The sequence below is a fragment of the Monopterus albus genome, unplaced genomic scaffold (assembly GCF_001952655.1).
Source record: "Monopterus albus unplaced genomic scaffold, M_albus_1.0 scaffold27.1, whole genome shotgun sequence".
Lineage (NCBI taxonomy): Eukaryota > Metazoa > Chordata > Actinopteri > Synbranchiformes > Synbranchidae > Monopterus > Monopterus albus.
In genome coordinates, this window is record NW_018127907.1 from 322,601 (window position 1) to 347,413 (window position 24,813).

General features: G+C 42.3%; 1 protein-coding gene across 1 annotated transcript in view; it reads left to right on the top strand.

The window, feature by feature from the left end:
* The first annotated feature begins 2,439 nt into the window (after positions 1 to 2,439).
* The window catches only part of tenm1 (teneurin transmembrane protein 1), a 181,262-nt gene continuing 158,888 nt past the window's right edge, over positions 2,440 to 24,813 (top strand). Inside the window, exons 1-3 of the mRNA XM_020595580.1 lie at positions 2,440 to 3,016; positions 17,234 to 17,506; positions 21,956 to 22,285. Of these exons, the coding sequence (XP_020451236.1) occupies positions 17,290 to 17,506; positions 21,956 to 22,285 (547 nt within the window). The 5' untranslated portion in view covers positions 2,440 to 3,016; positions 17,234 to 17,289. The remainder of the gene's footprint in view (positions 3,017 to 17,233; positions 17,507 to 21,955; positions 22,286 to 24,813) is intronic.

The following is a 24,813-nucleotide window of genomic DNA, read 5'->3' on the forward strand; positions in this document are numbered from 1 at the left end:
GAGCACATCCCCGACACCCCTCTGGAGAAAGAGTACCCTAGTTAACTCTTAACACCCCTGGAGATCAGGCATCTACCACAAGGGCAGAATAATACTGTGTTTCTAGTGGAGCTGCATTGTTGACAGCATTGATCCAAGATCCCTCATTACTGAATGAGAGAAACCTCTTCAACAATGTTACCCTAGAGAGGGATGGAGCTAGGCAGGGGGGATTTACAAGCATAGTGTGAAAATGAAGAGAAAAGTAGAAAAAGAAGAGAAATGGGAAAAAGAGGGAGGAAAGAAGACATGGAACAGAGCAGGCAAGGGACAGAGGGGGAAATAAAGTGGAAGAAAACAAGAACACCAGCAAAGAGAACTGCAGCAAAATTACTGAGAGGAAATGTTGGTTTCTAGCTACAACATACAATGGCCACATCGTGCTCCAAAGGAGGACCGATCACCAGCCAATCGATCCCAACCTACAAGGATCACAGGGCTCTGAGGAGCTAAACTGTGTTGGCTTTGCAGTTTGCATGTACAAGACTAAACAATGCTCATGGAAACTGCCTCCAGCTGTGAAGTAAAGTAGTGCAGAAGAAACAATCCAGTATTACTGCTAAAGCTTAGCATTAAGGTGTGGATGCCTTACAGATCTATCTCCGGTCTCAGGACTGTATGTTAAGTGTGATATATCCTAGATGTGTCAACAGGAACGAACATGAGTTGCATCTCATCAGATAAAAAAAAGGGAGGGATATCAGAGCCGTGGACAGCTTCCCATCAAAGTTATTCTCACCAGACTCCATTTTAGCATTCACAGCAGCAGTGGTAGATTTCACTCTCACATCACTTTTATGGAGTACTAACTCTAAATCCACCTCTGTGCTCCACTTCAAACCGTGCTTCCGTGTCATCCAAATAGGGCAGGGATAATTAGATCAGCAAACATGATCTTATCTCCATAAGACCATGTTTGAACATGAGGGTCTCCTATTTGTCTCCACTGACATTTATTTTTGCCAGATGAGATTCTGATTAATCAGGTTATATTATTTTAACGCAACTTACATTATAATCTAATGGCATCAGATATAATGCAACTGAAAATATGCCTTAAATGCAGTCTAGCACTATAGAGCATCTGTGGCTCTAATAATGCTTAATATCAGGTAAAAGGTTGACTAGGTTCCCTCCACGGACTTTATTACCATGAAACTACCATGTTAAATGCAATACACTATAAAATATCATAAATATATGCCAGTGCTTTCCCAACCAAAATCTCATGCTATATAAAATGTTGCTTTACATTTATATTCACCATGTTTTCTAGAAGCGCTATGCCTCTTACACAGCAAGGCCAGCGCTCCCACCTCTCCACACCTATAGACCATAATGATAAAAAAGAATCACAGTAAAACACTGTGACATTTCAAATTTCTGCATTGAGCTGGTTGTCAAGGAGATGTCTCAGTGAGAAGTGCTGGGCAAAAAGAATAATGTTGCTGGAGGTGTAATGCAGCTACAATTAGGACTGCCGGCAAACATGGACTCAGAGACGCACTGCTCACCAACACGGGGCGACGCTTAGAAACTCCAGAGGTCTTCGGACGCTTGATTACAATCCTTTCTAATCCTCTGCACTCTTTGCTCCAAGAAACAGTCTCTTGCAGCGTCCTGACAGCGACATATTGACAACCTGTACCCAGATGACAAACACACCGGTAATCGCTACATCAGAAGGACACATCAACTAGACTTCAACCTAAAGGTCTTTTCCCTCACTGTACTCCCTTGGATCATTTCATCCCCGCCTAGTAGTTCTGGACTCGCAGCCTCCGTTTAGAGAGAATCGGTGATGAAAGTGATAGAAAGTGCCAAAACCCATTGTTGATAAAAGATGCATACTGCTGTGCTGTGCTTTGGATGTGGTGAGACAGGCTGAAAGGCAGACATAGTGAAGCAGCTGTCAGAGTGGTTGTTTGTAGCCCCGCGTGTACTGCGCTTTGGGGAAATAATAAACTGCATCATTAGAACCACTGTCATTCACAAGTTGTTTGTACCAGCTACCGCTGTAAACACCCACACCAATGCATCACACATAGCGCACGGGTCAGAATCATTATGTGGCTAATTTAGCTCAGAAAAACAGATACTGTGAGCTGATATGCAGGTGTTATCACAAGCCAGGCCCACTTCTGCAATAGATTAGTGTCAAATTCCATCCTCCATGTGTAGGCTATGTTTGTTCATCTGTGTTGTTATACAATTACTCCCAGGAGGTGGGAGCCTTTGTGGGGGCATGTTTTCTATTAATATATAACTGATAAAATGATCTTCATCAGGCCTCGGGTTGTTGTTACTCTTGGGCATAAAATTGGAATAAAACAGGTTTTTAGAAACATTCAGCTAAAATGTTACCAAAGCAGGAACGGTGGCAGGAAATACCAAACTTTCACCATTTGGGCTTTACATAATGAGTCAGCATTCCAGCACATGACCACGGTGCAGCCATATGGCATCACCTGAATGAGGCTAACTAGTGATCCAGACGACCTCCTGACGACAGAGAGAGCCTGTGCGTGTTCGTGTCTGTGGCCGGTCCGTGCCACACCCCCTTCTCCTCGGCGCGGTGGTATGATCCAGGGATGCTGTTATAGCGGCAACGAGCCTCACCAGCGCCAGCATCACCCGCCATCCTCTTCGGGTTCAACTGCGGCTAAACGCACCGCGCCGGGCTCCCTGTCCCCAAACACAGTGGAGCTGGCCCGCGTACAGCCCCTGGAAGGAGATCCCTTGCTCTCCGCGCAAATCGTTTCGTCGTCCTCTATCGGCATTTGATAGACGGGCATCTTCAGCATCAGCATCGCCGCCTCGAAACCAGACCAGCAGGCACAGAGAGAGGTGTATCATCCACATTTGAGCAGGAGCACGTCTTAAGTCACATTTCTACCGGGGGATTGCACAGTCGTCCACATTTGCAGGGTTCTTATCGCATGGAATCGGACTAAAGGAATGGCTTTACGTGGCGGAGGTAAGCGACACGTTCAGCTCTGGCCTGTAGTGGGCTCGTTGGGGGTGATCGGCTACAGTGTTGCTTGGCTAAACGAGGCTTGGGTGCTGAGACAACGTGAGTTCACAGGAAATGGTTATTATCAGCTGTTCAGATGTGCTGTGCGGTGCACTGGGCCATGTGTGACTGTGTGTCTGTGTGTGCGTGTGTCTGAGACGCACACACAGACACATAGGGAAACGGGGATAGAGTGTGGGTGTTTGTGTTTGTGTTTGTGTGTGGTGCGGTTTTATGAAAATTAGTGCACCTCCTCTGAAGTGCAGGGGCGCAGACTTTATGCACACAAGCCTGTCTTTGACAGCCGGTCTAAACGTAGACAACTGGGGTGTAGTACAGGACAGCAGACTGCCTGCTCCAGGAGGGCAAGTGTCGTTTTCATTTTGCTTGCAGCCTTGAGTTGTTTTGCTCCAGTTCTGGTTCGTCCACTCAGTCTCCATCAGCACTAAGAAAACCCACTGATGCTAAGAGGGCCACTGGAAATCCAGGAGGTATACTGCAGAGCTCTCTGATGCATGCCTTATGTATTTCAACATCAACACAGCCAACTGGGCCTGGGCTGGATGTTACCACTACAAGTCCAGCAGACACGTCAGGACACATCTCCACACTGTGATCCACTGCATCCTGCTGGTACATATATTTTTGCATCTCATACATAAACGTCTACCCTTCTGGATGATGCTGCAGCTGGTGAAGCCATTCCCTGTCTAAAACATTATTGAACTGCATGACATTTATCTTTCACATTGGCAGTGTTTAAAATGTGCGAGGGTAAATAATTAAGAGCAGTAAATTAATTTTGATAAATCATAATTATTACTATAGACATGCAGGGCAAATTGCACCAGGATGGATATGCTCCGATAGATTTAAATTAGACCTCCTCACTCCTCTCCTTCACAGCAGGCTAGATTATAAATAATTGCTTCGAGCAGACCACTGAAGGCATATGTACAATAAATAAAAAAATCAAATAAGCAAAACAAATAAGTAAATAATAAATAATTTTGAGTAATTGTCTAAATATATTCTTCCATTAATGAGAAACTCCCAAAAGCATCTCATACTTTTCTTCCATGGTTTGTTACTCTTGCTTTACTTGACTAGGGAATGGTAATATATAACTTTCATTTGAAAATGCAAATGCACTTTATTCAGAAACAACTATTTGTCAATATATCTAATACTCTGATCTAATGCACTACTCCTCCAGCAGCTGTACACATCTTTCTGACAAATGTATTGATGTTTGGATTGATTCACACCCCCAGGCATACCTATGTTTTTTCATATTATTTTAGGATCTTAAAAAAACAGCAGCTTTACTTAAAAGCCTATAGACATGAATGCAGTATCTTCTGTCAGTGTAGGACTGTGTGTCACTACCCTGCCTGACTCCGCTCGTGATGGTGCAGGCACCGTGCTTAATTCTTCCCCGGCTTGCACCTTATTGATAGTGAAAATAAAAATGAGGCAGTCTGTCTTACTTCTTTGTGATTAATAGAGAGCATCTGTGCATTGAGGTTAGATAACACAACACTATTTTCCTCTGTGTCTCTTCCACACAAATGCACACACACACACACACACACACACACACACACACACACACACACACACACACACACACACACACACACACACACACACACACAGAAGAAGACGATGTATGGGGCTTGGGGTGCTTTATGATTGTCCTCATATTCATTTCTTCCACTGTACTGAGCTTTGCTTGCCAGTGTATCATAGCTGGGGGCATTGTCTAGAGAAGTGCGTGTGGGTACGCTTGTTGCTCACGTGAATGATTTTTAGGCCTTGCAGGGCTGCTGCACTGGAGGTGGTGATGAACAGTGATTAACTGCATCATTTAAATGGCACAACCATTATGGCGAAGCCTTCAAAAATTAGAGGACAGGTCTTTGAATTCAAATGTCACCAGTCATATGTTATACGTGTACATGCCGCTGACAAGCCACTGGCATTTCTATCAGTCAGCTAACTAAACACTTAACTAATCAATCAGTCGGGTACCCAGAGTTTTACATTTCAGCCTGTGCCAGTGCACTCTGGTTTTCCCTCAGCAGCACTTAGCGGTCAGCGGTTGTCGCCGTACTAATTATCTATCTCAGCTGTTGCACACTCTTTTTTTTTGTTGTTGTTGTTGTTCTTGAGACTTGTTATTGGTAAGTGGGTAGTGCATATGGTGTTTTGGAAATCCAAAGAAGCTGCTCAGCTTCTTGGCTTGGAGTCCCATCGTTATTTCAGTGCAACATTCTGACAATATATTGTAGGAGTGCCTGTTGTTAGGATACTGGCTTTTTACCTCGGCTGTCAGCACATCCCATTGTCCCGAGTCAAGAAACCACTAACAAAAAAAATCATGTGTCTAATAATTTGTGTTTTTCTGAGATTTGAGTGATATTGCATGGCCTTTGGATAGTGCAGTGCTGTGCAAGACAGCGGGGGAGTTCTTTTTGTTATCCAGCCCTGAATTATTTATGAATTTTCATTCCAGGAATGCAGTAGCCCTTGGCACTGTAATGCTCCCTCCCATGGAATCATTCACACACTTCCCTTCTGCCCCACAAGTTCCCTGCAAAACTAAATTTCCTTAATAAAATCGGGGTCATGAATTAGTGAAAGGACAATGTGAAATGCATTAGAGGTTGTTTTTAATATTGAGTGCCACACTTAGTGCTGCAGAGTTTAAGGTCACAGATATGAGGACCAGTGGGGGTTTTTATTCTCTTCTCTCTCTCTGTGCATGTCCATCATATGGTGAGACTGTAATTGCTGGAAAAGGTGTGTTCACCACCCTGCTGATAATTCCAAAGTAAAAGAACCCATGCCAGTTGGTTAATCAAACTGCTGGACCACTAAACGTACACACACAAACACACTCACAGACATTTCAATTGCAACCATTGTACAACTTCAAATATTTAACTTCTTGCTGCAATGCTGCTTCGCCCTCAAGAGGAATTGTTTAACAAATCCTCCAGTGCTAATTAGCGTTGCCTCTATTCATTTGGCTGTGGTCAGCCTCTGCGCTAAGGAAATTGCCAGCAGTGCGATTAAGCAAAAGTGAAACGCAAAAGCAATATAATATTGCCAAATTACCCTATAAAAAACCTCAGATGGTAGTACTGGCCCAGTGTTTACACTTGTCTTTACAATTAATGCACTTAGCACAGCAAAGCATTCCTGGCAATATAAAATGTCTACTGATAATAAGCAGTAAGTATGAAAAGCTTTGCTCCAACATACGGTCATTATTCTGACAAATTTATTGCAAATTATAAAAAGAGGAGTATCATGCTTTTGGAATAACAGTTTTACAGACTGTGCAGCCTTTGATTTGTACATGTGCTTCATAATTAATAGAATTTCTTTCCACAGTTGGATATTTAATGAGTCTGAAACCTAAATGTCTTCAGTTTGCTTTCTCTTATCTTTGTCACAGAGTAGCACTTATTGGATAAAAATATTTTTCCATTGTCAGGTTTTTTCATGCCAGAGCAAGTCTGTGTTTTTTCTCCATAAGGTATCCAAATACAATGCTCTTTATTTTAGTGTTGAAACCAAAAAGTGAGCCAACAGAGACGGGGACAGAAATAGTATCAAAAGCAAAATTACCTTCATTTATCGGTGCTGCAAGCACACACACACACACACACACACACACACACACACATCCTTGTTTTCATCACCCCTACAGAGACTTACATTAATTTCCAAGGGACTTACCCCAACCTCAACCATAACCACTACTTTCCTAACACCTAACCTAACCTTAAACCAAGTTGTCACCCTAAAATTCAGTGATTTACATGCTGATGCCCAGCATCAGGTCCCCACGGGGAAAGTAGAGTCCCTGCAGTGTGAGTGTGTAAACAGGTTCCCCACAGTGTGAGTAAATACTATGTGCACACACACTTACAAACACACACCTATATGCAGTATGTGCTTGAGGCGTTCTTTTTTTTTAAGTATTTGACTGAGTTTCACCTGACATCTCCAGTCTTCCATCCTCTCTGGTCTTCTACCATTGGGCTGTGGGCATAAGTCAGGAACTATATACAGTCGAATGAGGAGCAGGGTGTTATGTGAGATTTGTATTGGGAAAATGCAATCACATCCTCCCTTCACACTCCTCCACCTTCAGGCTTGCTCCCTCCCTTCTTCCAAATTCTAGTCAGGAGACAGAAGGATCAGAGCCATGGGACGCTTAGTGGTCAAGCTCACTGCTCTTTAAAATATGAGATTAAGGAGTGTGTGTATATGTCTTCTTGTGTGTGTGAAGAGGAGTGTTGACAGAGCACATCTAGCTGGAGGGCAGAGACAAACGGGCTGTCAGAATGATGTTGATGTAAGTGAATGGTAATTTTGAGAATTTAGTTTATTTTGTGGTATTGGGTTATATTATAGGGCAGTTCTATTCATTATCAGTTATTCTGCCAATTATTCCCTCAGCTATTGTCAGGTGAGAAAGTGTAGTGGTTAAAAACAAACAAGGTACCAGTCCAGAGGTAATATGTAATAGAATAGTGTGTAGTTCATATATAGATGTTATTTGTAATAGTTATGTAAGGGTGAGCTAAGTGTTTATGTAAACTTCTTCTGTTTCTCTTCTCTTCTCTTGCTCAAGCAAGAATATCTTGGCTGTATCTTCCTCGTTTAATTTATGGGTAAACATCTAGAGTGAATTGCTCATTAAATGGGGAATGGACATAGCTTTGGCCTTATGTGAACGGTTTGTGTGCTCTGTTCATGTTTAGAAAAAGGAAATGTGTACTAGGTCAACGCAACCTTTAGACAAATCTTAGACAATGCTCGGAAGAAGGAGTGTAGAGCTGGCATGGGACTGTGACTCTGGCTCAAGCCATAGAAGGCTGTGTAACTGCGAGAAGATAATGGTTAGGACAGCTGGGTTAGGGAGAGAAGGAGTGATGGTGCTGCAGTTGTGAGTGTGCTTTTGGACCCGGCCGGGGGGACTCTGGACTCTGGACTCTGACTGACTAGACCCTGTGACCAACAATGACTGACTGACTGTGTGACAATCTTCTTATTTAATATTCTATCTATTCCATTGCAGCAGGAGTGATTCTGTTCTCTGTTCCCTAACTACCAGATTACCTATCTAACTACTACTCTGTTCAGAGTAATTGTAATATTAAATGATTATTTCAATTGGGATGATTTGTCTAAAGTAATTTAGTCTGTATCAGATTCTACCAACTACAAAAGGTCACACATTCCCACAGTGATGTCTTCAGATGTCCAAAATGCCCCAAAGTCCACAATCCAAAGACATTCAGCTTACTATATTAGAAGACCAGATAATTTTAACATTTGAGAAGCTAGAAGACTGACCATTTGCAACTTTTGCTAGAACATTTTTAATTGATTGTCAAATTTGTTTTTTTTAATTAATTTTCTGTCAACTGACAAATTGTTCACAGTTCTATTTATTATTTTTTATTTATTTATTTTGTCTACATCCCCTCTATACATTCTGCACATCACAAAGGTTCCTTTTATCATGGTGGACTTTGTTACTATACTTGTGTACATTTTGCTTTATATACAGTACATGTGAATAACACAAACTAAATAGATGCACACACACACACGTCTGTTTTTATTCCTGTTGACTTATATTCATTTGCTGGAGACTTACCCTAACCTTAGACCACACTGTCAACGAAACTTGAGTGAGGAAGGTCAAGTCTCCACATTGTGTGTGTGTGTGTAAACAGGTCTCGGTCCCCACACTGTAAGTAACACCGGGTGCAAATACACACACACACACACACACACACACACACACACAAATAACACACACTCTTGGTGCTGTCTCACAAACACACACATGCACTGAGACAACTGATGCACTCCTACAGGGACACATTTCTCACTGTGAAATTTTTATTAATCAAGTCACTGGACAACTTTAATAGAAGAAAAATCAATTTTTCTTTCTTCCCCAATTTATTACCACATAAATTGTCCTTCATTTCGAATTGTACGTCTTGGCGTCGGTGTCAGACTAATTACATTAAAATCCATTATATTTGCGTTGATTTTATCCTGCTTTTGTTGACACAAAGAACACAGCAGCAGTTGCCGGAGGCCGGCTTTTACTGACAGGGTATAAGGCAGCGTATCGCCCTCAGTTACATCAATACAGGAAAATGATCTGGGAATGATTCAACAAAAACAAGCTGATCACATGCTCAGACCTAAAGACATCTGATCCCATTCCACTGTCTTTCTCAGTAGTTAGATTAAGATGGAAATGAGTTGACCACACACCTGCTGCACCATGAACCCACAGAAAAACTTTAACAGCATATTACAGACCTACGTTTGTACCTCGGGATCATGATTAATATTTCATTGTGAGTAAAATGCATCTGCGGCTTTGTTGCCTGTCTGTTAAGTGATTTACTTAGAAACATAAAACACGGTGATGTTATACTGTACGTCTGGTAATATTCATAGCTCTACTTTCTAGATGATCATGAATTATTAACTCATAGAAAAGATGAATAGCTCCAAAATGGTGCTTGATGCATCTCGGCTGGAAACCATTTTTTATACAATACAGTACAGTCGGGTTCAATACGTTTTGCGGTGTGTTGCATGGGAGTTCTTTTGTTGTTAAGGTTTCCTTTCAGAATGTTTCTTGATCCGCCGTGAACTCTGGGAAGCATTTCAAGTATGTGTATCATCGCCCAAATTGACTTCTAACTGCAGAGACGCATATTCTCTGCTGATCTTCGGCCAAAATGCCAAGGCAACCTGAACAAAAAAAAAGTGATTTGAGCAATGAAATATTCAATATTTATTCCAAGAAAATCATGGCAGCAGTGTGCAGACATTTGCAAATAAAGCAGTCCTAATACACGTCTCCAGATGTAACAATTTTGAAATCGCAAATTTTACAGCAAGTGCTGTATGTCATCCACAGAAAAGGAATCATGGGACAATTCATATTTTGCTCTGTTTAATGTGCTCAGAAGACACAGTGATTTATCTGACAAGCAGTGAAATGAGAAATGCAAATTGTTAAGAGACATGCCCAATGCAGTTTTGCCTACCAAGTTTTTTAGAATGAAAAGACCACAATGAAAAATAAGATACAGGATAAATGAAAAACAAATCATGGTACAGGGTGAGGAGTATAGAATATAACATGACTCCCTGCCATTTTCTAACTGCAAATACATTTCACAGTATGTGCTGTTGATTTCAAGCTTAAATGATTTGCTTATTTAGAAAACCGTGCCTCCTCTCCTCACTGATATGCATCTCCCACATGCAGTAGGCAAACCTTCAGGGTTGAAACCATCACTTAAATTTCTAACAACCATATATTTATACTTGCTGAATGTTTAAATCCCCTGTATTTCCCGTAGAGCGTGGTTAACCAAACTGTATGCAATATCCCTGAGGTGCATTTAGGTGCTTATATACACTGAGCGGGCACCCCCACACATCTCTGTCTCATCAGCTCACAAAAAAGCATCACCAAGACCACATTTTGTTCCTGACTGAGTCTCAAGGCCTTTGTGTTGTTTCCTTCTTTGTTGAGAAGCATTTTTTTTTTTGTCCAAGTCTGTTGAATGCCATCTGTGTCCTCAGTCTGCAAGAGGTCAGGAGAATCGCAGAGGAGGTGAGGACTGAGAACAGAACCGAGGAGCAGGAGGAGCTGCAGGGAAACAAAAAAAAAATTCTCATGGTTTTTCCACATGACAAGCATCACAGTGTAACAGTGTAGATGGAGGATAAGTAACCATTCAGAAATCAATTTGCAATGCTGCTCAACAGCTACTAGTAGATCTTTTCAGCTACTTCTCTGCAGGGCTAATGCTCTTTATACACTCATTTCTTTGTAATCAACAACTTCATAAAGGGAAGGCGCGGGGAAAACTGTCTAAAGCACTAATCACAAAATCCAATTTTTGGAATCAATGGCACTGATTTATCAATTAATTCCGTATCTGTAATGCTGCCACTTTGCTTTGCTTTGACAGTTGCAGGTTTTAGCGTTCAAATGCATTATTGAAAGAGGCTTTTTACCAAATGGTGGCTGATGCCGAGAGCTTAGGAGGTTGTCATTCTTGATGTAAAGCTTTATTTGCAAAGCGAGTTAGTGTGAACAGCCTTTTAGTCCTGCTATGAGGACAGTGACATGTATTTATCTTGCTAGAGAGGAGGAATATCAAATGTGTTGAATAAGACTTTGCCTTGTCAGGATTATTGATTAAGTGGTTTTGGGTGGTGTTTCTTGCTCTGTGTGTGCTTCTGGATATTTGTGGTCAAATGCTTGTGTGCCACGGCAAGTGAGGGTGGGTTGTGCGTATGTGTGCTGTTGAATATTCTCCCTCATGTTGTGGTTTTTTTGTTTGCGTCTCGTCCTTCTGGGGAATCAGCAGAGGGCTTTAGCTCAGAGATAAATAGAAGCGGATATTGTGAAAAGAACCTAGCAGCCCGGTAAGAAGCTGTGGTGGGGGGTTAGGATCTAAAAGAAAGAAGAAAGTTTTAACTGTAGTCAAGCTATAAAAACAGCCTTAGAAAAGTTCAAGAATAGCTACTCCCTCACTCTAGGCCACATTCAGAGGGCATGAAGAGTGTAGAACCTTAAGGGTTTCTCCACAGCACTCAGCCATGCAGTACCCATGTGGGATTTGACCCGTGTCCACTATAAATAGGCAAATGGTCCAGAATGGTCTTCCTTCTCCTGACAGCTCCTGACAAGACCTGATCTGCTGCTCAAGTGGGCACCTGCATTTTTTTTTTTCTGTTTCTTGGTCATGGTCTCATTGTGACATGTGTGTGCACCCACTCAAACTCGCTGGACGGTCACCATTATGACTTGCTGTGTACAGACATGCATTAACCTTGGGTGCTATACTGCGTAAGGCTTAATGGAAATAAGCAGTGCACCTGAGGCTGAATGGCAAAGACACTGCAATGGCACTGAGAAACAGTGAGCAAGGTTTTATCCAAGAGTCTTTACTGAAAAGGCCAGTAAAGACTGTTGATTCTCTGAGGCTTGTGGGTGTTCAAGTGTGTTGTTTGTCGGTTAGTTTCAGTGCTGTAAGTGTGTGTAGGCGCAAGGGCACTGAGTGTGTGTCCATCGATGGCTGATTGTCAGTATGTGTTTCGTCTTTGGATCTTATCTGGGGAAATGTACTGTATGTATGTATGGTGAGGTCCAGGCTTGTGTGTTTGTGTATGTGTGTGTATGTGTGTGTGGGGGAGTACGCACTACGGTGTGTGCTCTGCTGGTAAACTCGGCATTAAGCAGCAAGAGATTTCAAGCTTGGTCAGCTATGAAAGCACAACTACGTGACGAGAGTGCTGCCGCCGCCCCCACAGATAGCCAGCCCTTATCCACTAATTAAAACCCTCTATCACTCCAAGTCTCACTTGGCAGTCTCCCTATCCTTCAGTTCCGTTTTCACCATGAAATCTCTTCATATCTCGTTATTTATCCATCACTTTCTTTATCCTTGTTTGCCATTCATCTCTGCTTCCCACCTCTCACCAGGTGGAAATGACTCCCAGTGGGTGGTGCACTGTTTTGTTGTGTTTCAGGTGGTTTAGGTATAACAAAGTCCCATGGATCCTTTAGGCCGCTCGTCTGAAGTGTCCCTGTCATATGCCTGAGGAGTCATGGTGGTGCTAACGAATGGAACAGATAGTTTTAAAGCCCTATGTCCCCCATCTCTCTATGCACACGCGCACACACACACACCTCCTCACTTCGGGAGAGGCATCTCTCTCTGACAGCTCACTGTTTACTCCCATAGGACCTGTAGCCTGGATCTGCATTTGCAGCTACAGACTGCGCCTCTATTCCTTCTGATGATTAAGCCATCATAATGGTAGACAAAGTGAAAACTTCCAGACAACGGCGGGTTTGTCATGACTCCACTTCAGAGCATCTGCTATGACAAGTTTACGTTCTAGCATGAATACAGTTCTTAAAGTTTCCCATCGTCATTCTTGTGGCTTGCAGGGCCTGTTTAGTGAGCAGGATTAGCTCATCTCTGTGCAAACAAGCTTCATGAAAACATGTAAAGGCCAGAGCTAACAAAGAAAATAGCTGCCTCCTCACTGGAGGTCTCCAGGCTGTTATGAAAATAAGACCTTTTTTGCATGGTGGAAATGTATTTGTAATCCTGGAATTATACTGTATCAATAATCTGAGGAGCTAATATTGTTGGATGGCACTCTGCTGTCCCCGTCCTTGTTGTTTATTTACCAATGTGAAACTCAATTTCTCTGCCTCTCCCTGGCCCCAATCCTCTTTCTGTTGCTCTCTTTTTTCCCATTTTGCATGCTTTCTCTCTCTCTTTCTGTTCATCATGATTTCAGCACATTCATTTGAGATTGGAAAGCATAAATTGGGTTTGACTTGTCCTCATGGTCCTTGCCTTTACACATGACGATCTTCACTGTGCTGTTTGTTGTTGTTGTTGTAAGGACCCCGCCCATCTGGAGATGACTTGGAGCATAAATCCTGGTTAAAAGCAAATGTGTATGTGAGCCTCTATCACTTCTCTAAGCAGATTTGCAAAAACAGCCCAATCATCTCTGGCTGCACCATGTGAATAAATGGATGGATAGGAGGAGATCAAGTGAGTGAAGGGTCCCATTAGATATTATTGCAGCAATGTAGCCATGGATTATCACTCCCATGTGGCTGTATGAGTTTCACTGTCATTGTTGTGAGGGCGCTTTAGCCAGTCCCCACAACCTCAAGGGGTCTTTTGAAGGTTAACACTTGGTTTTAGGACTCAGTTTAGAATTAGGTTTAGGTTAGGCATGTATTTGTGATGGTTATGGTTAGGATGAGGGCGTAGGGAATGCCAGTGAGTGTTCTAGTAAGACATGGCTGTGTGTGTGACTAAAGGATGAATTTTGTCTCAGTCTACATGAATGCTGCACAAAGTACCAGGACTGGAGAGTTCCCATTTCAGGCAGTTTACTATGATGAGCTTGAGGGACATTAACAGCAATATAGACAGATCAACATAGACAGATATATGAAGCATAAACATACATTCCCTCACTCCCCAACTGCGCTACAGGTGGTACTTGTAGTGGCTAAAGAAATCCTTGGCATTAAATCCTGAATCTGACCTATTTTAATTACCTTTTATGGTGGCTCCAAAAGTGTATATCACCATATTCAACTACGGACATTGCCCTGAAGGAACACTGCAAGCGGGGTGAAAGGTCACATTTAAAGTTTCCAGTACATGTCACAGTAAACAAATGTTATTATTGGCGTATGACCAGGACATAACCTGCTGTTGTGTGGAACACATATAGATGTTGCAATCCAGAACTTATGTTAAGTAGCTATAAGATTAAATTACTAACAGTGACCAAAGTAAAAGTGGGAGTGGTAAGGGGAGGGGGGACGGGGGGTAACTATGTAATCCTCAGTGTTTCACTTTGTGTTAATTTTAAACGCAACAGTAACAACTTCATTACATACTGATGATTTATAGATGAGAATTAAATTAAAAATAAAATCACACAATAACATATACATACATTGTCACTGCATACAACAGCTCACTATTAATTCACTCTTACCCGAAAACAAACTCACATGAGATGCAACTGAAAATTTAAACTGCATCTCCACAGCATTGTTTGTTGTTTACACATGCAGTACTGTGGCTAATACAATAAAGGCATTAATCATGAAGCCTTTGAATTTTCACATGAAGATGACTAAGATGAATTGTCAGTCATTGGCAATATAGTGATGCATTCTGTTAAGCACTTAGTTAGCTTCACTAACTGTGTAGTCCTCTGCTCTACATACAGAAAAAATGATGAGAGAGATCATGCAAATTTTGTAGTTTATGATCTGAAGATTCTAGTATGGCACTAATTATTCTAACATGCTAATACCTTTCCAGTTCTGTCCTTGTGTATTTTCTATGAATAGTAACTCATAGCGAAGCTCTGTTGCTCTCCATACCCCAAGGTGGTTATTTCTCAATCGCAAAACTAGGCTGCTGTTGTGCTCAGGTGGCAAATGCTGACTTCTCCTACAGAACACCCATATGTCTTGTTTGATGTGAACTTGGCTCTAGGAAACAACCTCCGGGTTTTGACATCAAAACCAAGAATCATACCCCCTAATGGGCACCCTACTGTGGGCTAGAATTAGTGGGAATAACCCCCGCCAGCAGGCTTACTTCTCTAAATGCAGAGGCCTCGGAGGATGAGACAGAGGGTGGAAAGTGTATGAGGTAGGGGAGGAAGAGTGAAGATGAGAGGGAGGGAGGAGAGGGAGAGCAGAGGTGCATCACCACAAGGAAGACGGGTGGTGAAAGAGAAGTAAAAAAGGTAGAGAGGATTAAAGAGGGAAGGGGTGCAGTTTAAAGGAAAACAGACAGTGTTTCACATTGCACAGGTCAATATACAAGCAGGGCTACATGTACTAAACAAAATTTTTACAAAGTTTTGCATATAATGATAGTGGAACACGATGGTGCTGGATTGCATGCTTTCATTCCTGTGTGTAAGCATGTGACAGACATGAAACGGGACAGAGAGCCTCTGTAGAGACTGACAGCAGTCAATGCCTGCAGCAAGCTCCGAGCTCACAGGGTAATGTATACTTGCTCCTCGCCATACCAGAGAGAAGGTGGCACCAGTCAATCCCATCCTGACAGGGCAGCTGAGATAATAGTCAGCTTTGATTCCTTGCAATAACTCCTGCCAATCAAAACGAAAGGCGTCATGATTGCGGGGAAACACATGTATATGTGTGTGTGAGCCAGTGGAGCTTACAGTATGCTACACTGTTGCTTAGATAATTGGATGCAAAATATGGTTTTGTTTTTTTAAAGGGATTGTTGTGCTTTGTGTTATCATTAAAGGGAGAACACAAAAAGATGGCTGGATGGAGGAAGAGCTTTTACAGATCATCTGTGCTGTTGTAATGTCTGCAGGGGGTGAGGGTGGGTGTGTGGGATGAATGTGCGAGCAGCTTGGCCCCATTTTTGACTATTTGCCGTCAGGGGGTCAGTGGGTGGTCTCTGACTGTCTGTGTGTGTGTGTGTGTGTATGCAGGCAAACTGGACTGAGTGTGTGCGTGCATGTGGGGAATGAGGAGGGCGAATGCAAGGCCAGGGGAAGGAGCCTTTCTGGTGGAATAAAAGCATTACTGCGGTAGTAGAAAGGTCAGCTGTAAACTTGTATCAGACTAGTGGTGATCACCCTGTGCTGCGGATCTCTGAGGTATTGAGCAGGCACGCTCTAATGGCTTTGATATATGGACTACAGGACTCCCTGAAGAGGTCAATACCATAGCACTTTGTCTCTATGAGCAATGACCCTCTCAAGCTCCATTTAGAAGCTTATATCTGTAGGAAATAGGCTGGAAAGGCCTCGAACAGGGCAAAGAAAAAGAACATATGAATGAAGCATTTTCTAATCGCTTTTTTCTGTGCTCTAATCATCGTCCCAATCAATCATTAATTGTGGCAGTATAAGGATATTGTGCCGGACATTATCAGAAGTAGATTTTGATGTGGTTGAGAGAAGAACAAGAGAAGTCTGAGTCTGCTAGAGCTAAAAGAGCTGATTTATCATGAATCCATTTGGGAGGGCAATGACACTGTAAAGACTGGTGTCTAATACTGTTTCATCATTACTTTAGAATCTGTGTTTAATGAAAGCGAGAGATATGAGGCTCAACTGCAAATTTGTTGATTTATGCACAGCTTGTCAATGGTAGTCTGTAGCACAGAGATAAAGCTTAGAGAAAATGGAAACCATGACTGACAAAACAAAGCGCTGTGCTTGATTTTGGCCAGTTTCTCTTCAAACGCATCCGGATATAATGGCCACCATTGTGGTCCCTCCTGAGTATATTGATTTGGAACTAACCTTTGGTGTGAAATATGAGAGAAGCCAAATATTGTTTATAAATGTCTGTTGTCATTGAAATGAGCAGATGTTGCAATATTGTTCCGCTTTGTTCAATAACAGACTCCTTATGCTATTTCTCACCTCTACCCTGTCCGTTCAATCCTGTGCTTCCTTTCATTTTCATCTGTTGGCCCATCACTCTTCCTCCTTGTTGTCCTCACTACCCTTCTCCCGCTTCGCCTCCATCTTGCTTCTTGCTTCCAGACTCTGTGCTCTGTGCTGTGGCTGTGCTGAGTGACTAAAGTGGAGCCCTTCGAGCCATGGAGGAGATGGACAGCAAACCCTACCAGCCGTTGTCTAAGGGGCGGCATGAAATGGAGATGTCCTACACCAGCTCATCTGATGAGAGTGAGGACGGCCGTACCCACCACCGCTCCTACACTTCACGCGAAACCTTGCCCGACTACACACATGAGCTACGCCTCACCCTCGGTTCACACCGGGAAAGACAGAGCAACTACAACCAACCCCAACCAGGTAGCGCACTCAGGCTGGATGTATTGACCTGAAATACACATCCACAGTTGTACTGCTGTATGAGGACACAAATTGACATACTCACAAAAAGACACACAAATGCACGCAGATGTCTTTAAAAAGGGCTTATGTGAATTACCTACTGTAGCCCACAATGAGCCAGAAGGACAGTCAGAGGCAGCCAATTACCTCTTCTTCATGGAGGTGATATTTCTCTCCCACAGCTAAACTAGGTCAGCCCCAAACCTCTCTGGCCTCACCTGGGGTGGAACACCACCCTTCATTACACACATACTCAGAGATACAGAGACAGGTAGACATAGGCACATATACAGACACACCGTGGCACACATACACTGAAAAATTCTTCCCTGTCAGTGACAAGAGGAGAAATGGGCCAACGTGTGCTGTGATGGATGGTCTTTATGCAGGTCATGTGTGGTGTTAAGAGAGGAGCTACATCTCTTCAGGAACATGCCGCTGTGCAGGGTTCACAGTGATCAATAGCTGCTCCTTCTGCTATCCCAGCCTTCTGCTACTCTGCAGGACCTACCCACCATTCTAACAAGCAACATTAGCCATTCATAACAGTTTACAACTCCTGACAAGCAGGCTGTGTGGAGATTTCATGGTTTGAATGCCACCTGCTATGGATTTTGTTGTATTGTTCGCCATGGAGCAGCTCATCGATGGCCATTAGTCATCATCATGTTGCTTTTATTTCGTCCACACTGATGTCAAAGACTACTTGCTTTTTTTTAAGCAGTTATTCAGCCTTTTGTTTCCATAACAAACAGCATCCTCTGCCTCCAGTGTCATATGGTAAGGTGCGCAAGACCTCCCAGCGCAGCCTTTGAAATGTCAATGACAGCCGGTTCTGAAAAGCACATCTGTTCATCTTTGAGCTACAGAGTTATATATAGTATACCCTACCTAAGTAACCAACTGTTAAGGGGGGACGTTGCCTCCAGTGACATTTTTAATGGATTACAGTGTTCCTGACAAAGATCAGCCACTTCATTTCTCCTCTAATTCCCCACCCATGCTCTTCAAATTTCTCCTCATCTTTTAAACTGTTGCAACTTGACCTTGTTTCCTTTCCTCCTAGATAGATATATAGATCATTCTTCAGTGTGTAAAAGAGCTAACCGCAATAATTAGTTTCTGTTTGCCTGTTAATTAACTCAAATTAATTCATTCAGACTATTCAACATTTTGTTTACAAAGCCAGAAATGAGTTACAGCATAAGTGTTTGAATTATTCACAAGTAACAGTCTGACCAGAACTTGATCACTTGAGTATGTATGAACCTAAAGTTTTACATATTTATATTGTGTATTTGTGGGGACACAGTACTACTAATTAGTACTACTAATATTGTATCTAATTTTTTTTTTTTTACTAAAATATCACTGTCCTTTACTGGCTTACTGATGTTCAGTTCCACTGTCTTTTTAGGAGATTGCTAGCTGTGGATCAAAATGGAGTTTTTTCCCTTCTGAAAAATGCAGAAGACACTGAAATACTTCTCTCACTTCAGAATAGTCTCTTCCACTCAGCTCCCCCTGACAGTGGATACCAATCACAGCATGTGGCAGCCTAAACATGCCCTGAGAGACAAATCTCAGGGCAAAAATGTTGTTCACAAGGAGCATTCACTCACATTCCTCCTCTTTCTGTGTAAAAATACTGGCCCCATTTGCTATGTGGTGATTTGATTATATTTGATTCTTAAAGTCTTAAAATTTGACAGGAGAAACCCTCCTCACTCATGCCCTAAGATTCGAGTTAATAAGGCCGTCCTAAGGCCCTTACTGTGGATATTGTACCTCAGTGTTTCATTTTTCCAAACAATATTCAATTAAATTAGTACAAACCATTTGACTTGCCTGGTTGGTAATTGAGCCTTGATGACAAAGACCCTTGGATAAACAGAATTTAGATGTTTTTATATTTTATTACATCCAGGATGCAAAACACAGTGAAACTAATGCCCCTGGCTGTTTTGGCAGATATTCTGATAGCAGACAAGTACTTACAACATTGGGTGAAAGTCGCGATAAATACATAAATAGTCAAAAAGAAATTTCTTGCTGAAGTGAGTCAGATGCTGCCAACTGTAATGGCAGGAAATGGGAAGTTATTCAAAAAATTATTTTCCCTCTAATCACCTGCTAAAATATCTTTCTGTATTGCACATTTATTTCCAAACAAAATGGTTACATGACTTCCCCGTTTATAGTCGATCCATGTTTGTTGCTACGGGGAAATAGGCTATTTGCTCCTGAGCTGCCCTCTTGCAGCCAATTTGAGCTAAACAGAAGTGTGTAGTGGCGACCAATCTCGCACCGGTTTAATTCCAGCAGAACAGTGTGTGAGCCACAGTCGGTCTTGACCCCATCAAACAGGCACAGCAGGACACAACACTGGTCAATGGAGTGGTCAACAGGGCTGGGGCTTTTATTGAAACACTGTGGTTCATGATCAGAGGACCTGACCTAACACACATATTAACTGCACTAAGTGAGAAAGAGAGGAAGTCTTTCTTGCCTTCCTCTGTATTCAGTAGACTCTAAATGGTACCTGGCTACAGTGGTATCTGTATAGATTTCAATTTTTGCCTTGATTTCTTTCAAATTACATCAGTTCCTTCACTTCCACTTACACATTCTAAACAGAAAACTCAGGTGGCCAGAAAGAAAATTTACTCAACTGCCTCTGCAGGAAAAAAAAAAGGTAGAGCTCAATTGAATTGAATTGAATTGAAGTGTAACCAGAGGACTAACACAGTATATCTGATGTTCTCAGATAACAGGTTGATGCTTGGGATTGGAGGGTGTTCTAATACCTGAAAGCATATGAGGCTCAATTTTCCCCTTAGTCTGAGTCAATATTAATAAGGTTTGATCTTTATCTGATCTCTTCACCTCACCAAGGAGAATATAGATGAGATCAGTGCTCTGTTTGAGCAGCAGTTCAATACATCTCCAGCTCAATAATACACATAAGGCAGCCTGAACAGGATATAGCTTCACTGCAAATACAGTAGTTAAGAAAAACTGAGGGTGGCATTTTGGTATGGACTTCTGCTGCAATACTTTTAATAAATGCCTGCTCAAATAACAGCTTGTCACGTGACATAATTTGGGAGGTGCTCAGTGTTTGATTTGTAAATGCCTATGTCTACAAACACCTGGGGGGTACTGCACAAAACCAAGGTAAGGGACTAAGCTGGGATTTTCCAGTTATCCTGGCTGAATTGAGTGCTTACTCAGATATATGAAAGCAGGTAAAATTAAGATAAATGAAGTTACTATGAAGATTTATTCTGTGCAGCTAGCTTGCTCCAGACCAGGCTAACAGCCAGGCTTCATTAATCCCGGTGCCTTATTTGTTTTGTCAGCGGCCACTCTGATCAGAAACCAATGCATTTTTTGCAGTTAATCTGTAAAATGTGATAGTCATTGTTACTGATGGCATTCATGAAGATTGCTGTTCATATTATTGTTAGAAGTTTGATGAATTTTATTGCCACTGTTGAAGTGATTAGATACAGAGAGTAAAGCTGCAAAGGTGTCTTCAGTGAAGTCAGAATATACTACTGTGTTTTTCCGTCCTTTACAATACACTTTTTAGATAATATATATAGGCTGTCTATATCTATAGCTGTTTACACACACGTACACACAACCTATATGGGTCATTCCACAAAACGGTGGATGTGCTGTCACTTAGATTATTTTTGCAGACACCAAAATCCTTAAAGTTGGCATGATAATCACAGTCCTTATACTGGCTATGTTGAATATATATAAATGTGCTTTTAATGATAAAACAAAGTAATGTTCATCATCTAATCATCTAATGTTCAATTTTAATATTAGCAAATCATTTTAAATGCCAAGTTCAGGAACTGTCTTGTCATTTTGATCATGGAGCCATGCAGGCCTACTTTTCATGTAAAACTTTCTTTCATGAATTACTTCAGTCTCATTCACATTTACATTAATATTACAGAGGCTGTATTAAATAGAACACTGAAATAAAAAAAGCTAATTATTATTAATAATATTAAAGAGATCAGTCACCCAAAATAGGCCTATGCATTAAGCTCTGCTTGTTGTGGATTTATCAAGCTTAGAAGTGAGCTGACAAGATGTTTTAGGTCTGTAAGAAGGAATATGCTACATATCACCCAGATTCCACCGTTTGTAGAATGAACCATATTTATGCATTTAGGCTGTGGATTAGTGGTTGTAATTCTCACTGTTTTATTACAGCGGCCGTGTATCCATTTTTACAGATTATGTACTTGAATTCCCCGTAAGTATCCATGACTGGGCATGCTTTGAATTATGCCATATGTCTTCAGTGGGTGGGTTTGACAACCCAACCAGAACTGTGCCATTTGTGCCGGTACTTAGGCCTATCTGCCTGTCCTCTTCCAGATTTAGATTTCTGTAAGGCTGGGCAGATGAGGAGCCCGGACTACCACATCCACCAACAGCAGCAGCAGCAGCAACAGCAGCAACAGGAGGAGGAGGAGGAAGCGTTGTGTTCTGGACCAGCCAGTCATGTCCACAGCCGTGGTTACTCCCTGGGTGTGGGCTCCGATGTGGACACTGAGCCGGAGGTGGACCCCTCTCCTGCTCATGGCCTGCAGCACATGTGGATGCGTGGCCTCAAGTCTGAGCAGAGCTCCTGCCTCACGAGCCGTGCCAACTCAGCCCTTTCTCTCACTGACACTGAGCATGACAGGAAGTCTGAGCCTGACAATGGTGAGTGAAACTCTCTTCTTGCCCTGTACAGGGGTTGGCCACCATTACCACACATTACCAAGGGAGAAAAAGTTTTAGTTTAGCAGATAATGTAGTGCTGAAGTGAGAGTACTTGCATATTTTTTCTCCTTGACAGTATTTTACTTTACATCCTTACTGTATCATATTGTCTCATACAGTATAGAGAAGAACATTCTCACCAATGAATGCAAGGAAAAACAACACATAACAGTATAACTCTGTTCAAGGTTTAAGTTACAGCCTTGGGCAAGTATATGTTTGAAACTCTCAGTTTTTGAACTAATGCTAATGCTTCAGTTCCTCTCTCTTTGAAGCCCCTTTGATGTGACTAAATACAAAACTGTGCTATTGGTTATTTTGCCTCTGAAGGGAGCTTGTGTTGGAGGTGAACCTGGGGTTCACTGGCACAGGTGCTTGCGGAAAGTCCAGTGATGAACATCCGCAGCATATGACTTGGATAGGATAGAATGTCCAGTCCAAGCTGAGGCAGATTTTGCTTTAAGGCTTGAAGGGAAAAGAATATAAGGGGTTGGGCGTCTACAGTATCTGTCTGGCTGCCTGAGGGCGGCTGACAACTGCCTCTGTGGGATGACTATAGCCTGGAAGGAAGGAGAAGTTGAGAGGCGGGGGTGAAGATGTGGGCCAACGAGAGAAGAGTCTGGGATGGTGCCAGCTATCTGTCTTGCACTGCTGGGCTTGGCTGGGCTCCCTGCAGATGGAGAGTTAGTTAGAGGTGCACACAAACAAAGACGGAGCTCTCCAACCCATCCCCAAGGGCACTGTCTGTTTATGTGCTGCAAAAAAGGTAGAACGCATTCAGTGGCTGAGTAAAGGAAGGGAGAACGAGAAAGAGAAAGACCGAAAAAAGCAAATTACAAAGGGGAAGAGTAAGAGACAGGGAGAGCAAAAAATGCTAATGGGAAAATAGAAATGGTAATGTAATTGTATAATTAGAATGAGAATAAGAGGGGATGAGTGGTTGAGGGTAAAACAGGTGAGAGAGAAGCCGGTTTCAAGTGAGTGTTAGACAAACACAGTGGGAAAAGGAGAAGACAGGGCAAGAGAAGGATCGTGCAAAAAAGGGTTTAGGATGTGCTTGTTCATGTTTGGGGATGCACCCAGAGGTGCTGTTTAATGACATCCAGATTGGACATGGTGTCAGCCTCATGCAAAATCACACGATGGAAAAGGAGAGAGAGAGTGAGTGGAAGTGCTTGGAGCATTAGGCGGTAATCAATTTGTGATGGCTGTGTGCATATGGACCAAAGTTATTACCATTTGAGATGAGCGACTCCATCTTTATCCAGGGTCAGAATGAAAGCTGCAAAAAAGGGGGAGGCAGATGGGCATGGAGCAGAGGAAACAGAAGCAAATAAGGATGGATGGAGTCACAGAAGTGAGAGTAAAAGATTTAAATGTTGAAAGCATTTGGCTTTACTGCCACAATGCACCAGGAAAGCTGGTTTATGTGTGGATTTCATTTGTCACATGAAGAGCTGTACAGTATGTCCTCTGACACTCCAAACCTTGACACAATCTATCTCAGGAACATGCTCTTCCTCTCACTCACACTTTACCCTTTTCCTCTATGTTTTTTCTTGCATTGGTGTCCTTTACTTGGCAACATTTTTTGCTCTTCCTTCACCAGCACCCCATTTATTCTCATCCTCTTTCTGTCCATCTCTCTCTGACACATGGCCAGGTGTGTCCATGCGTGGCATCCTCTAATAGGAAATGCATTATGGATGTCACATTTCTCTCCATCAGCACAACAAAGTGTCACACACCCCTCTGTTCCCAGAGATAATGAAAGTTAGAGACACTCGCAAAAAGATGTTGCCATATAGGGGTTGAAATCAAAACGCTAACATCCCCACCAAAATGAAAGTGCATTCTTAGTCGGCCCGACCTTGCACTCCCTTTGTCTTCAGAGCTCGCCCCCTCCCAAACCCATTAATGATGTCAGCTTCAAACTGGCAGGAATTCTTTTGTTCCTGCTCTGATTGAAGCTGACAAGTCAATTTAGTCAGTGTGTGTGTTTGTGTGTGTGTGTGTGTATACGTGTGAATTTGACTGTGAGGAAAAACAGAAAGAGTGGACACATTAAGAAAGAGTAAAGAAGAACGGCATTCAGTATGAGTGAAGCCGCATTTGTACAGATGCTTTTCTTTATTCTCTTTCATGTATGTGTGTGTGTGACTGGGTGGTGGGGAGTACATGTCCAACTGTGATACCTCCTTTGAGGAAGGCTGTAGGCATTGCTGAGCACCAGTCAGACCTGCTGACAAACTCAGGAAAACATCAACATTGTGAACTGATGGCAGTTAGAACAGAGGAGATTGGCAGCAGAAAGACAATGTGCAGTTCAGCTAGAATTTACTGCTGACACACACTTATGCACATATTATTGTATGGATGCCCATAAGTGCTTTTAACAGTAATTATGCTATTCCAAAACCCTGAGCACTAATATACTTCACCAAGTGAGCACAGGTGAGGTGGGGCAG